At 38.9% G+C, this 15641-nt stretch overlaps 1 protein-coding gene across 9 annotated transcripts in view; it reads left to right on the plus strand.

The window, feature by feature from the left end:
* Window positions 1-15641, plus strand: part of CREM (cAMP responsive element modulator) — a 50075-nt gene that overhangs the window by 16874 nt on the left and 17560 nt on the right. For 4 of the 9 annotated variants that reach the window (XM_042817221.1, XM_042817214.1, XM_042817216.1 and 1 more), the window contains 3 exons: window positions 4285-4473; window positions 11616-11772; window positions 13457-13822. In XM_042817221.1, the coding sequence (XP_042673155.1) occupies window positions 4285-4473; window positions 11616-11772; window positions 13457-13601 (491 nt within the window). In that variant the 3' untranslated portion in view covers window positions 13602-13822. Of the gene's footprint in view, window positions 1-3519; window positions 3560-4284; window positions 4474-7793; window positions 7902-11615; window positions 11773-13456; window positions 13823-13857; window positions 14588-15641 lie in introns of those variants that run through there. The other 5 variants (XM_042817222.1, XM_042817215.1, XM_042817220.1 and 2 more) reach the window with 5 other exon arrangements.

The raw sequence follows: 15641 nt of genomic DNA on the forward strand, positions 1-15641 counted from the left end.
TTTAGCTTTAGAAAAATATGCACTCTTTCCAGGCTCTATAGAGTTTGCAATATGCTCTAGTGAGCTTTCAAATCTTTCAGGCTTTGGATTTCTTAATCACATATTGCTCTGGGAAACCAGACTTGTGGTTTAACTAGCAATATATTGCAGGAAATCATTCTCATTTATTAAATTAAAGGATGTTTTAGTTTGAATGTGCCTATAAATCAAAAATATAAATCATGGAGAAGTATGTAAAAGAATAAGAAATTCTCATTTTTTTCTTCCTTGTTCAAGCAAACTTTTACTCTTGAAAAATCAAGAAGCAGAGAGCATCACCAACATTGGGCTTGAATTAGCAGAATCCATAAAAAATTAATTAAATCTCATTTATATTAATTCAAGCCTGGCTTTAGCGTGGACCAAATATAGAATTCTGTTTTTTCATTCAGTATGCTTTATTTGCGATGTAAAATATTTGCAATATTTTTAAGAGAACTGTATTTTTTTTACTCATTTTTGTTTAATGTGTTCTCAAACGTGAAGAGATGTTGCTTCAGGATGTCAGTCTTCGTAAATACTGCTGATTCTGGCTTAAAAAAATCATTTTGACCAAATTCATTTTGAGAGCCTTGTCTTCCCAGAAATGGCTTCCATATCCAATTCATTACTTTGATATTTGATGTAAAAAATGATATTAAACTCTTCTTAGGTGCTGCTCATTGCTCAGGTGCTCAAAGATACTCCTTGTCAGAAAAGTTTAGATCTGGGGTTAGATTCAAGTGGTAGCAAGGTTGGTCATCTTGTAGTAGACGCAGTCCTAATTTGGAAAGTGTGGCTGTTTACTTCTGGTTCTTACAGTTGAAAAGCAGAGATCCACAACATTGCTGATCTGCTGTGCTGTTGGCTGCCCATGATTCTGAGCAACTGCTGTCAGCTAAACCCAGGGACACTGTGTGGGAATGCAACATTCCCTGTGTTGATTTCAGCCTGGATATGAAGCAGGAGCTTGCTACGTGTATCCATTTTAGCTTTGTTTCCTGTCAGTTGTTTTTCTACCTCTGCTTATCATTATTGTGTTTGAGTACTCTCTCCTTGGCCACAGCTGATTGCATGGGTTCTCTTGTGTATGCAGCCAGCAGTTTATAAAGATTTTTATGGTGTGCATGGCAATGAAGAACTGGTCTCATGGTGTCACTGTAGAGATCTGTACTGTGGCCTGCTTTTTAAAAAAAACCATATGTTACTGAATTTACTGGTTCCTTGTTTTTCTCTATTCTTCTCCATATTCCTGCATAGAAGAGGCAGAATAGCCAAAAAGGTGATCTGGACTGTATGTTGGTGTCTGGAGGCATGGAATGATTATTTTTGGAAAAACTGGATAAGTAAATGTATCTTAAAATCAAATATATTTTTCTGTTATCAGTGGTGATGGCTGTTCTTTCCTTACTTTACACCAGCCAAAATGCTGTGTTGCCATGGTTTCCAAATGCCATTTTCCTTACAACTTCTTGGCTTTGGCTTGTGGAAGCAGACGGGTTGATGGGCATGGCCAGCCAGATAGAATATCTTTCCCCGTTACATCCATCAGCAGGGATGTTGATCTTTCTGTAAGGAAAATATATATCTTTTCGTAAGGTGCAAGCCACGTAGCCTGTTTTGACTACAAAATGACTCTACTGGCTGTAGTTCTATCATACTGGTTATTGAATACTGGAAAAAAATTGTTTTCCTTCACCTGTGGTGGTGGCCTAAGAGTTATTTGCATAGTTGGTGTGTGGTGATATGTGTGCGCGTGTGTGTGTGTAAGAGAGAGAATCAGCTGTCCTTCCCTTCTTTTCTGCCTCTGTGCAATTTCGGATGTTCTTCCAGGAGCAATGCAGGGAAAATGAAAATAGATGGCAAGTTTTTTTGCCATCTCTTTGGATTTTTTGCTGTCTTTGGATGGGTTTTTAGCAATTGAGGCATTAGGAAATGTACTGGGAAAGAGCAGCTTTTAGTTTCTTTTCCCTGTCTAGGTAGAGAAGGGAAGATCTAACCTCTTTCTGAATTAGAGGTGTTAATCATATTCAAAAAGTTGTGTTATTTTCATCTTCAGTTCTAGCTAGAGGAGAAGCTGCCACTTACATCCACCTGCATCATGTACAAGACCAGGGAATGTCTGGTAATATTGTATAGCCTTCTGTGAAGCCACAGTTTTGAGCAAAGGTCCAATACAAGAAATACCTGTGTTGTGGTTGGGCTTAGGAGAATTACTAGGCTGAGGAGGAATGTCATGATCTTAATATGATAGGAATCAGTCCTGTAGGGGAAATGGTTACCGAAGTTACATTCACTCTTGTTTTGAAAGTATTGGGTCATGAATTGAATCAACAATTGAACTGATTTTTATATATCTATTTATTTATTTGATGTGATATGCAGCTGTGATGGTAAAGGCATACTGCTAACTCTTGTATGAGTTCAGTGTTTAAGTAAACGTCCCAGGGAGGTGGAGGTGATGGTGGCATTCTGCTGGGAAGTGCACGTGCCACTGAGAGCCTGCAGTTGCCCTGCTGTTGTCATGAACGACAGAGAGACAGTAGTCCATTTCTCTTTTCTCTGATCTGTCCCCAAATGGGGCATTTTCTGCTTTGAAGGACAAACAAAGGCATCGTCTTGCTTACTTATTTCTTTTTATGTTATGACTTACGGAGCTTGCATTAGTGTGCATCCAGTTCATTGTCGTGTATTCTTCACTCCAAGGGTGGGACAGGAGGCCATGCTGAACTTGTTGTGGATAAGGCTCAGGGCTTCTTTCAGCCTAAGAGGAATTCCCCATTCTTCCCCAAAAGAAAAGTGTTTAGCTGCAGAGATTTGGCCTTATGCTTTTAAAGAAATTATCTGAGGTTTTAGTAGATTGCTACTGTTCTACAATTCACTAGAAACAGTTGAGTAATCCACTAATCTCAAGACATCTTCATCTACATGGAATCATCTGTTATCAACTGTCCACCTTCAAAATTTATGTGGATATCTAACAAATCACATCAGATGCCCAGGACGGTCAGGAATGTCACCATCAAGTATTGCGAACCTGACCCTAAAATCAAAGGAGTTATCAGTCCTGAATCAGTAGTTGTGTATAGTGTTTCTTACACCACTTCAAATACAATGATGTTTGTAGTTTTAAGTAGCTTTCTGAGGAGAAATAAGTTAATAGCTTCTTGGGAATTGGGTTCTCTTTTAAATGTTCCCGGAACATTTTTTTCTGTTCTTCTGAGGACAATGCTAATTTCAAGAGGAACATACAATTAACAAACTGCAGGAAATTTTGTGTTTGTTTGAATACTTAACCAGCTGATTACACAGCATTATTTTTTATGGGGTGTGTGGGAACTGCTGAGTCATGGCCTGATTGAACACCTGAGGTGAGCAATGAGTCAGCCATGGGAGCACAGGTGAAGGCAATTCTCCTGTGCTGCTGGAAGGGCTGGAGCCTGGCTGCACCTCTCCTAGACCCATTTAAGAGCTGACTGCCAGAGGGGAAGGATCTCTTCTGGAGATCTCTTTGGAGTTTTACAGTGAGCCCAGGATGAGAGTAAGCGTTCTATCTATTCTCTTTTTGTTTAGTCAGACTTTCTTGTTTATTTTGTAATTGTAACGTTTGTATACCCATTGATTTTACAGTGGGGAAAGTGTATTTTTCTTACTGTTGACCAAATGGAAGCAGAGCTTTGTTCTGTTCCTCTTTTTATGTAAGAATCTGAGCAGTTTTATAGGACTTGGAAAAATGTTGGTGGCCTAAACTTCCACTTAAACTAAGGAAAGGAGGTGGAGCAAGGGCAAGATGAATTCTTGTTCTTCTCTCAAGGCAACCTTGGTTTTATGTTGTGATTTGATAAAGAGGTTTTTTTTGAAATAACCTTTTAATACTAGTATTTAAAACTTTTGTTCTTTGTGGCTAGGAGTTACTAGTCTGTTTATTTGTTTTCACTTTGTATTAAAATTACTATAGGACTATTAATATTGCTGAACATACAGTGGAAATACGTGGGCTTCTGTTGCTTTTTTTTAGGTTTTTTGTTTTTTTTTTTTTTTTCCGGTTAGACACATTCATGTACTACATAACAGGCATTATGTTTGAGGACAGCAGCATTAAGGTTATACAATTAAAGAAAAAAAATATTTAAATACAGTTGCTCCTTAAGGAAATAGGAAACCCACAGTCTTAGCAAAACTATGATTATTTTCAAAAGGAAAATGCATTTCAGCGTGTTGTACATCTTTCTATTGCCTAACCTGCCTTTTTCTTTTTATGTTCAGTTACTATAACTCCAGGTGGTACAATCCAGATTTCTAATCCCCCTTCTGATGGTGCCCAGGGACTGCACACGTTAACAATGACAAATTCAGGAGCTCCTCAGCCAGGTGCTACCATTGTGCAATACGCAGCACACTCATCTGATGGTACACAACAGTTTTTTGTTCCTGGAAGCCAACTTGTTGTTCAAGGTATAGTTTATTGCATTTTTTTTTATATGAAACATTTATTCTTAGTAGACTTTTAGTTTTGTGTTCACAGTATTGCACTATGAAATGTTGTTTATATATACCAGGATAGAAGAGAGTCTTAGAAGAAGACTGAGTTTCTCTCTTTGGGAAAGCAGCCATTTCTGTGGATCAAAAAAGCTACTATGAGAAGGAAATGACAGGATAAAATTACCCTCTGCTTTTAATTTCCTTGTCCGGACTTCAAGCGACATGTTTAATTGAAGTAAAGACACTTTTGTAGACTCCCTCATCATCTCAGTTCAAACTGTATCTCATTTAATATGTAAAACTATTTTGGTTGTTTTTTTTTTTTTTTTTCCCAGCAGTTTCAGTCTTCATACAGCGCAGGTTCTGAAGTTACTTGGAAGTCTTTAAGGCTATTTTTAGGGCAGAATTTCCTTGCAACTTTTAACTTTCTGTTATTAAAAAGGAGATCCTGTCTTGAAGCTAATTTTCTCCCTGAGTTTTTCTACTTCTTATGCTCTGTAAAATATACACATGTGAATTAGTGAATTCTCAAGCCTTCCTATAGTTTATCCAGAGTTTTCTTTCTGTTCACTGTTCCCACTCCTTCAGAAGGGCTGAAGGAGATATGAACCAAGCATATCTTGGATTCTGACCAATACCAAGGAAAGTGAAGTTGGGGTTTTAAGTTACTTTCAGGAAATTTTCTGGAATCAGGTACAAGGTCTTCTGTATAGAGACACGAAAATATTGGCTGCTATGGAGCCGTATGCTAAGTAGGTATTCAGAGTGGATAAAGGTTATTGACTACATACTGATGGATACAGAATCTTCTAGTCCAAATTCCTTGCAGTGGGCAGGGATACTTCCTACTGGAGTGGGTTGCCCAAAGCTCAGGCCTTGTACAGCTCCAGGGATGTTCCACCACTCCACTGGTGACCTGTTCCAGTGCCTCCCTGTTCTCTGAGTAAACATTTTCTCCTTTGGATCTAATCTGAACCTACCTTGTTTTAGTCTGAGATAAACGGAGAAGTCTGGGTTAAGAATTTTTTCACCCTAGTGTAGGTGTTTAGAGTAAGTTTTGTCTTTAAGGGGATGTTTTTCTTTTTTTGCTGTGAAGGAAGCTCAGAATGTAAATAAAGCTAAGAGCTTGTAAATACTTGAACTTGTTGAGAATGTACTAAATAGTTGTACCGAACTTGATTTGTTTTTTTCTGGTTAATTATTTGCTGAAATACAATGTCTTTCTAATACTTTTAAAAAGCATTTCAAGCTAAGTTTAAGAGTAACATGAAGAACTCTGAAATGAAATGTTAGCCTTCACAATGCATACAGTATTGTTCTATCTGCCTCAAGTGTTACCAGGAATATGTTCTCAGTGAAGCCTAAAGACCCAAATTTGTTTTTTCTCCGTCCCCATTTCCCATTCTGGCAGTGGAACATTTTTGAGTGTCTCACTTGCAATGGAAGCTTTCAGAATGGATTCAGAGACTGTTACTGAATAGCTCCAGCCTGTTTCTGGAAGCTTCTAGATAGTTAAAACTAAATTAATTTGTTGTCTGTTCATGTTTAGAGAAGTTGAATTTTTCTAGCGTTTGCTAGAGTTCATTTTGCCCAAACTGTGATGCTTCAGTGGGGCTTACAGTTGTTGACATAGAAGAAAAATTGTAGATAAAATATAAAGGAAAAAATTCACAAGGATTACTAAGTGGTTATGAGCTCTGAAAGAGGTTTCAAATTATTATACAGTCTGGTACTGAAAAATCATTTGGAACCAAAAAAAAAAAAGTATGAAAATGCCTGAAAATGTTTAAGCTAAGAGAGATGTTGTTCTGCTAAGCACATATCATTAACAAACCTGAGTTACTTGCAGTGGAGTGAAACAATGGGCTGGCAGGTCTTTACTGCGGGTCACATTGCTTGGTATGTCGGAAAGTCTGTAGGTATATAATTGATGAACATCTGTTGTCAGTGCGCACTTGGTGGTTCCCTGTATGCCTAATATGGTGATAGCGTAGCTTATGATAGAAAAACAATATTCTGCTTAGTAAATTTTCACCTTCAACCTGTGCTTGATATTTTTCTGAAGACTTGTGATGAAATTGAAGGATGAATATAGAAGGGCAGAGATCCCTGGGTGAACCAACTGTGGTACTTTGTTAGCTGCACATTTACGTTCATTGGAAAAACAGGGCAGTTCTGATGTCATGATGGTTTCCTAAAACGGATCCAAGGTTTTTTTGCCAGCTGAAGGAAGTGAAGTGTGTAATTATTAGTGAAAATGAGTTTTGGAAAGTTGCATCAAATGGTATTCTGTGGATCGAGGTGTGTTTTCTTAACATGAAATATTTGAGAGATCTGTGGCTGGTACTTCTGGTGTACTTCAGTTCTGATGTTCTGTTCACGTGACACTGAAGCAGTCCCAGGATGACAAGGAGAATCCTTCATTGCACTGATGCTTTCATTTTTGCTGTCCTTGGCGTAGTTCCACGGCTGATGAATTGCCAGTCTAAATTGGTTTATCACAGACAAGGGCTGTGCTCTGTGTGCAGGAAAGTACCTGAACTGTGGGTTTGAAGCAACAGCCTTTATAAAGCTGAGATGCTTGTTCATTGATTTATTTATTTTCATAAGCCAGCCAGTTCCCTTGCACTTTTTGAAGAAGGAGGGGATAGGTGAAGGGGTTGCCCTTCTTCAGGGTTACTGTTCTGCCTGATAGAGCATCTGAAATCCCTGGAGTTTTTTTCAGTCTTTTCTGAAGCTTTTAATTGAACTGAAATGAGTGGGCTGTGGTCTTCCCCTCCCTTTCCCTTCCTCCCCCTGAGGAGCTGTATGTAGCCTTTCATTTACGGATTTGTTACAGCTTGTTAAGCTCTCCTGCCTTGCATGTCTGTCGGAGTTCTGCCTTCTGGTGGAGCTGCTCGAACCAAAACAATTGCACGTGTCCCTTTAAAATTTCCCTGTTTGCTGTCCAGTTGTGATTTAATCCTTTTGAATCATTTATGAGTTCTGGAGTCACTTTTAATTTCTGTCAGTCGGTTCTGTGTATCTTGGTCTAGTTTTACAGCCAGCTCTGTGGTGAGTGCTTTATGTATAATTGAAGGGAAGAGAACAAAGCTAGGCTTACAGAAATATGGAAGGGGAAAAAAAAAAAACAAAAACAAAAACAAAAAAAAAAAAAAAAAACCAAAAAACGTTTACTGGAAAAGCAGCAGTTGTTTGGGCTGCAGTTTCAGTGAGCTGTTCCAGTGACAGAGCATATTAATGACAGTGGTAGGCAAGTGAGGTCACTGTGATGTCAGTGCTCTTGCTTGTAATCCTGCACATGCTTGCTAGTTTGGAACAGTTCATGCTGAGCTCTGGGAGAGGAGCAGGAGAACTGTGCTTGCAGGGGCTGAGCATGGCTGTTACAGGAGATGAAACAGGTAAATGTTCTATTAGTCTTTTACTGCTTGTTGTGGCTGTTTAAGCAGTGCTTAGATGGTGTTTGTGACATTTTTCTTTTCAACTTGTTGCTGTAACTCTTCAATCTCCCAGAACTGACGTAGGTGGGTTCCGGCTCTGGCTGGGTGGTGTTAGGTCTTGGTGTAATTTTATCAGTTTCATGTGAGGTGAAGAAATTGGTGTGAGAGTTGTTGCACAGATTGATGCAGGTAACGAATCTTTTTTGTTTGATGGAAGATTGTGTTGAAAAAAATCCACCACTCTTTGAATTCCTGTAATATGGAGGTAGTGGCTATGTTTGTCATTGTGTATTTGTTTTGTGGAAATGACACTGTTTTTTTTTTTGTTTAGCAATAAACCCTGTAGATTCAATAGCTAGAATAGGCTCAAACGTAGCTGTAAAAGAAAGGCGTGTGCTGTTACGGTCGTGTAAATAAACCCTTTTACTTTCCTTATTAAGGAAAACAGTGAACATGAGCAGATAGAAAAGCAGCAGTTTTAAGTACTGCAACGTCTGCGTGTTTTCTCCTACGCTGCTGAAATGGTCTGTTCCTCTGCTAATTGAGTTCAAAAGGCTGACGTCATTAGGCTTCCTGGAATCGTGTTGCAGTAGGGAACTGGAAAAGTTAAACTCCAAACAAGATACACATTGACGTCAGCCCCAAGTCATGCTGTGATTTAGTCAGTTCCTTTCTGCTTCGTCAATTGCCTCTGGCTGAGCTGTAACATTAACCAGTTTGCAGCCGGTACCTACGTGCTGCTCGGTGCTGGCATCTATTTTTTCATCAGCCTGAAGATACTTATCTTCTCCGAGTCCATATTTTGTGCTCTTGTGCTCAGAGGAATAGTGATTCATGGCTTGCTTAGCTAGTTTAGTGGCCAAGTTTAAAGCCCTCTGATAATTTAGTCCTATCATTATGAGTCAGAGGAAGGGAGCGTAGATACACTAATGCATAGCATGTATCATGTTTTTTTTCTCCTGGGAAGGCACTATAAGAACTCCAGTGTAGGGATGCTCTCTAGTGTTCAGAAAGTTATTTTTTCCAACAGCTTGCTATTACAAAGTGTTGGATTTACTGTTATTTATTCTTATTTTTTTTATGGCTCCTGTAATTTTTTTTTGACTTCTCAGAGCTTAACTTACAAAGGTATCTGTGCTCTGCTGTGAATGTATTTTTTTCTTTGTTTTCCCGCTAATACCTTTCTTGAAGTCTCAGCTAAAAGCTGTAGGTTTCTGAAGACTCTTTCCCCTTGCAATTTTAAAGAGGAAAAAAGAAAGGATTATTGGGTTGATGGGCTGGGGGAAGTGCGCCAATTCCAGGTCAGTTAACATGCTCACCCTGTATCTGATATGCAGCGATCCCTTTAAAGCCCCATGCAGTTTCACTAGAAATGAACACTGCTCTTAGAGACGTGTTGGCCTGGACCAAGGTGTGGGTTCTTTGTCTCATACTGAAGTGGAAGGTACTGTTCTATGTAGTACATCTATTTATTAATAGATTTAAACAGTATGGATTTTTTTAAGGGTTTTTTGTCCTTTCTTTTGAAAGTCTGTTTCATTTTTACTAATGCCTATCTGAAGAGAAACAGTACTTTATAATATTTAAAGCTATTACAAAAAGTTTTGCAGAATTAGAAATAATTGCTTAGCAATAATATCAGTTAGTTCCTTGTGAAACAGATGTTACTGTGGTGGTCTGTAGCACCAAAATTATTATGTTACTACACTTGGAGATTCATATGCGAGGCAGTTGTTAGGCAGGGCTGGGCACTTTGGAAGCTGGTCAAACTACTGATGCACTGTGTTGTTGCTTACTTTATGCTTGCTGATCTCAGCTGAGATAGGGATTTTTTGAGTGTGCAGTAGGTACTTTATTGCAGAGTCCTTCTCACAGCAGCAAGTGCTGTTGGCAAACATCTGAGGGGAGATCAGGTGCAGGCAGCAAAGCAGCTGGTGCTGCCAGGTGGAGGTGACCTGGGTAATGGGTATTTCCCCGTGATTTCATCTACAAAATGCTTTGCTTGAATTTTTAATGTGAGCCAAGATAATCTTGTTTTTTCTTCCTCTTTTTGAAGATAGAGAAAAGTAGTTCTTCCGGTAGTGTTTATGAAATGCATGTAATGTGGCCAGTAAGCCTAGAGACACTATAAAATTCTGTTTTTGATAATACCAAGCTGAAGTTATATCTCATTAACATAGCTGGGGCTGCTAGCAGATGGGAAGAACTCAAACCAAGGGTTAATTCATTTGGTGATATGTGAGAAGACCAAGGCTGCTGGGCCGTGCTCCAAGGCTGTCCTCCACTGAGTTCTTTCCCTGCCCAGCCCCAGCAGATCAGCTCCCTGCTGCAGCTGAGCTGGCAGCTCTGTGCCCTGCGACCTGCAGGGCTGTGAGGGGGGAGCAGAGTGCTGAAGCTGGTGGAGGGGTTTGAGATGTGGCTGCGATTCAACACAGTGCACAAACTTTAATAGATGAATAGTATATAGATATATGCACTTTTAAGTTGAGGATTTGGATTTGGTTCTTTTTTTTTCTCCTGATGTTCTATTATGTTGCTTTACTGCTCTGCCTGCCAGCCTCCCACAAACTGTTTTTGTCTGCCTACAGCAGGGGGTTGGAGCTAATTGATGTTTAATGTCATTTCCAACCAAAGCCTTTCTGTGATTCTATGATTTTATTTTTGCAATGTATTTTGCTGGTGCTTTAAGTATGTAATGAGTATAGCAGCCCCTGAAATTGTTCTTCATATTGAATTGTTTTTATGACAGAAGTGGATGTTGTGTTATTTGATGATACAAATTACTTAGGAGTTGAATGGGCAAATACTTGCTTAAAATTTTAGGGGGGGAATATATTTTTTATTTTTTTTTCCTACGTCAGTCCAGACAGGCGCTTAGGATTCAGTGCTTGAAAGTTGAAACACATAGTATAGCAGCAAAGTGTTTTAGAAATATAGAAATGAGGTGCGTATATCAGAAAGGTATCGGTTCTGAATTGCAGATGAGATTTCAGATCTATGTTTAGCATGGGAGAGCTCAAAATTGGCAGGCTCAGGGGTGAACTTTTGCACTCTCCTTTACTGCATGGCTACATCTCTTCCTGTGTAACAGCCACTCCTTTTTCTTGCCTGCTGGTGCCTGGGCATCCCATTTGTGGTTCTCAAAGAATGTGCTCCTGTTCACTATGCACGTATGTTCCTTTTCATTCTGGCAACAGCAGCTCTCACCAGTTTTCCGAGAGATGCCAGTTTGCTGGTAGGTCTGGTGCTGTCTAAGAAGAGGAGAAAGCTGACTCCTGTGTCAGCTGTTGAAGGACAGCCATAGCGTATTACCCTCTGTGGCTGCACCAGAAGGACCATCTTTTTGTAGAATTTTACCAAAGGAAATTAGAGTGAATGCTCAGACAGCATTTCTCTAACACTTTTCCCTGTGTCGCTTGCGAAGAGCCACATGGAAGCTTTGACAAGCTTCGTTCTGGTTGGTGGGACCACATGCTAGATCAGTTTAGATGATTCATTTAGAGTATAGAAATGAAAGCTAGTAGGATAATGCATGTAGTTGTGATGCTACAGGCCTGTGAGATAATTCATGTAGTAGGGATCACGGGTAACTCATCAACAGAAATGTCTTCTTTCTAGAGAGGCTTATGCGTAGTTTTTTTGCCATAAAGTTTTACATGTGATTCTTTAATACAGCTGCCACTGGAGACATGCCATCCTACCAGCTTCGGACTCCCACTACTAACTTACCTCAGGGAGTGGTAATGGCAGCCTCACCAGGGGCTCTGCATAGTCCTCAGCAACTGGCAGAAGAGGCAACGCGCAAGAGAGAGCTGCGGCTTATGAAAAATAGGTAAGAGCACCTCATTAATAGCTGCTGTCGGGAAAGTAGGACCCTAAAATAACAAAAACAGAACTAATAAATTCACATTCTAATAATGTTTTTTCTTAAAGTCACAAGCCCTGTCTGTGATTGACAAAGAAATTCTTTGTGAATCATTCCATGTGTTTATAGGACTGATGAATATTGGTCTTACCTACATGGATTTTTAGTCTTTAATTTTATGGTATTTCAAAAATCAGTGTTGATGTTGTCCATTAGTGGTCATATTTGTAATGATCCAGATGTATACTTATTGTTGAAAGACATGTTTCCCTACTGACAATAAAATGACTGTTATGGGCATGCTTCTCTTGCAACATCCCAGGGAAGAACTGGTAAGAACAATATCTGAGAATCTCTTTAGCAGCTGTCTATAATGCTGTGAGGAAGACTCAGGCTGTAACTTGATGATAATTGTAGAATTTTCTATATACCTGCCTCAGATAAGTTACTATACAGTGCTCCTGTCATTTAGAATATTGTGTGGAGTGGCTGTATATATTTTAATTAGTTGGCATGTAATTAACTATATGCTGTGACTATCTGTTGTTATATAACTGCCTTTATCTGCTTATTTTTGTTAGGGGGCTTTCTCCCTTTTTTAAATGCATAGCCACTTCTATCACTGGAAATGAGGTTAATGCCTCAGGAAAAAGTAGCTTGCTATGCAGTTCTCTAGTACGTTGAATAGCCACTTGCCTTATGATTGAATTCATGGTATTGCTTTGCTCTCATGCCTGTTCTTAAAATTTCTCACAGAGATTGCTGCGTTGTTATGCTCCCCTTTGTTTTTCCATTTTGTTTTTAAAACTAGTCTCTATTCTGTCTCTGAAAATAACTTTACTGCAAAGTTCTGTTCTCACAGTTTGGCGATTTGAGTAGTTCCAAAACATTTAAGGAGTGGAATCCCATTGCCTATAAAATTTGTTCTATAATTGAATACTGTCTTAAGACATGCTTCTGAAAATACTGTCTGAAGTCTGTAGTCCTTGTTCTAAAAATACTATTTAAAGTCATTGACTTAACAGAGTTCTGAGTGGAGCTATGGGAATGGCTCTGGGCTGCCATTTGCCGACAACAAAGTCACTGATGTGGACAGTTCAAAATGCTGGCATACTGTAGCTACTTGGAATTCTACTGTAGATTGCTGCATTATGGTCAAAAACTACAGCATGTTTTAAAATGTGGCATCTAGCTTTTCATCTGGAGAGTGTTGTTCAATTTGTGTTTTCTGAAAGTAAATTCTTTGGGTTTGAATGTAAGAGTTTGAATGCGGAGGTCGTGGTCCTGATAAACACACAGAATGGAGTGTGACTGCAAAAGAAAATGCTGCTTTTGGTCTTGTGTCCTACAGTTCAGGTCATTATGTCATCATTTATTGTGCTTTTCTCAGTTCTTCAGTGCGTTAATTCCATTATTGTGTTTGGTGATGGAATTTGTTTCCAGTTGTTTTCATGGTTTTGAATTGCATTTTAACCACGCTGTTGCTTATGGCTGTTATGTGCTGTTCTGTTTGTGCAATCCAACAGTTGGTGGAGGTGGTGGTGGTTGTTTTTGTTATTGTGGAACCAATTGGATTGCAGGTAATTTCATTTATCCAGTCTTTGCCATACTGTGGCTGTTCCTGTAGTCATTTGCCTTGTATTGGTTCCAGGGAAGCTGCCAGAGAATGTCGCAGAAAGAAGAAAGAATATGTCAAATGTCTTGAAAATCGTGTGGCTGTGCTTGAAAACCAAAACAAGACTCTCATTGAGGAACTCAAGGCCCTCAAAGATCTTTATTGTCATAAAGCAGAATAACTGTCTTTCATTTGGACCTTGTCTATTATGAACTTTAATCAAGGCATGAGAGGAAGCAATTCTACAGATTGCCATATGAACTTGAGAAAGTGACACTTGAGGCCCTTGTGGAACCCCACTTTTGCTTAATGTTTTCAGACTTATTTGGGAGATGCTCCAAAATTTGGAATTCAAATGTAGTCTCCCTACTCTGCTGAGCTTTCTAATAGCATGCAAATGGCTTGTTGTTTGCACTTTTTACTTCTGCTTTTTGCAGGGAAGCTGCTAAAGAATGTCGACGTCGGAAGAAAGAATACATAAAATGTCTGGAGAGTCGTGTTGCAGTGCTAGAAGTTCAGAACCAGAAACTTATAGAGGAGCTTGAAACCCTTAAAGACATTTGCTCTTCCAAAGCAGATTAGTAAAAATATTTATTATACTGTGAACTGACCTAAAATATGTCCGGTTGCTTTATAAGGCAATACAAGGCCAATATGAATTATGGCTTTCTCTGTGTCATTTATATTATATTCCAACTTCCAACATTCCTGAAATGCTTTCCTGCTTTTTGTCAATTCATAGCTCTGCTTACAGGTTTTCCACGTTCCACCCTTCCACCTCCCAAGGAGCCAAATGGTTTAAACAAACAAAAAAAAATCTAAGTGAAAAAAACCATAATTTCTAAGAGCTGTTTCTTTGCCATATATTTACATGCTACTTTTTACGTGTACTGCTAGCGTTCAGCACATGAAAACTATTTTGCAGCTGTTTCAAATGAATCAAAGATAATGCATCCGGTAATATGAGAAAAATCAAATAACTCAAGGTATCTCAGGAAAGAGTTTATAAAAGAATGTTATGATTACATGTATGTATTAGCAAACTGGTCTACAAATGATTTTATGACATATTTTTATATTAGTTGCTTTGTGGAAAGAAAAAGTATTGTATTGCTATCACTGAGTGCCATGGCTAAAGATAGTTTTTAATAGAATGATGTTGTTTAACCTGTGTAGTGTCTGATTTCCTTTAAACATCTGGTTATTGGTGATGCTTTTAAACCTGTGAGAGTTTGGAGGGGGAGGAAGAGAACAGAAATTCCCTGACATGATGCTAAGTATATTGCAGGTATCTGAGAACGTCTGTTACGTGGTGGCTGTTCACTTATATTTTCTGTAGTCTGTGAAACATCTGGTTTATTAGAAGCCTATGTGTAAAAACTTGATTTTCCATCCTGAATAATTTAGATTCTGGACAGTTGTAGCAGTTACCTATACTGAAGACTGATGGTGTAGTTCTTTTTACACTTTCTGCAAAGTACCAAGGGGAAATAAAGGTGACTTAAGGATGGAAGCTTTCCAATAAAGAGTAGCTATCTGCTGATTTACGGGGTTCCGGAATAATATATAGGTGACAGCTGATCTTTCTTTTTCAAATAAAATTATGCTTAAGCCGGATCACAGGTTTGGTAAATGTGGTGTTCCAGCTGTAAACAGTTGTCAATTGTTTCCGAGTTTTTGTTCATTTCAGAAATAATCTGATGCTTGATGGCCTATACATTCTATGAGCAGATTCTTCGGGAGCTTTGCTAGAACTGGCAGCACCATTGCCAGTGCTTAGAGTTCCTGCTTGAATGGGAAGTGCATGCTTTGAAGCAGGGGGAAGGAATTCTGCCGTTACTGAAGTCACTAAGATTTCTTCACTTAATTGAAACTGACTTTTAACCCATTTCTTCTTCATACTGCTTGGGGTGTGTGTAGGGGTATGTATATACTTTTTTACTTTAAATCTTGTTTTCTGGCACTTTCCCAAATTACTTGAAATAAACAGGATAACTTTCTCAAAACCCTTAGAAAATCCTGTTGGGTACTTCGAGATGATCTGTACGAACAGGTAGTATCTGTCTTTTCTTGTGGCTACAGCAGTTGATTTAAGAAGGAAGCTGACTGGCTTTTGGACCCATGGGCTCTGCTTCAGGTCTGGAACCAAAATGAAGGAAAATGTGGAATAGCTGTTTCACTGTGGAGACTCATCCTCAGCACTAAAGTCAGTGCAAGGGTC

Source organism: Centrocercus urophasianus, unplaced genomic scaffold, assembly GCF_019232065.1.
Source record: "Centrocercus urophasianus isolate 14NV4802_14NV808 unplaced genomic scaffold, USGS_Curo_1.0 seq_16, whole genome shotgun sequence".
Classification (NCBI taxonomy): domain Eukaryota; kingdom Metazoa; phylum Chordata; class Aves; order Galliformes; family Phasianidae; genus Centrocercus; species Centrocercus urophasianus.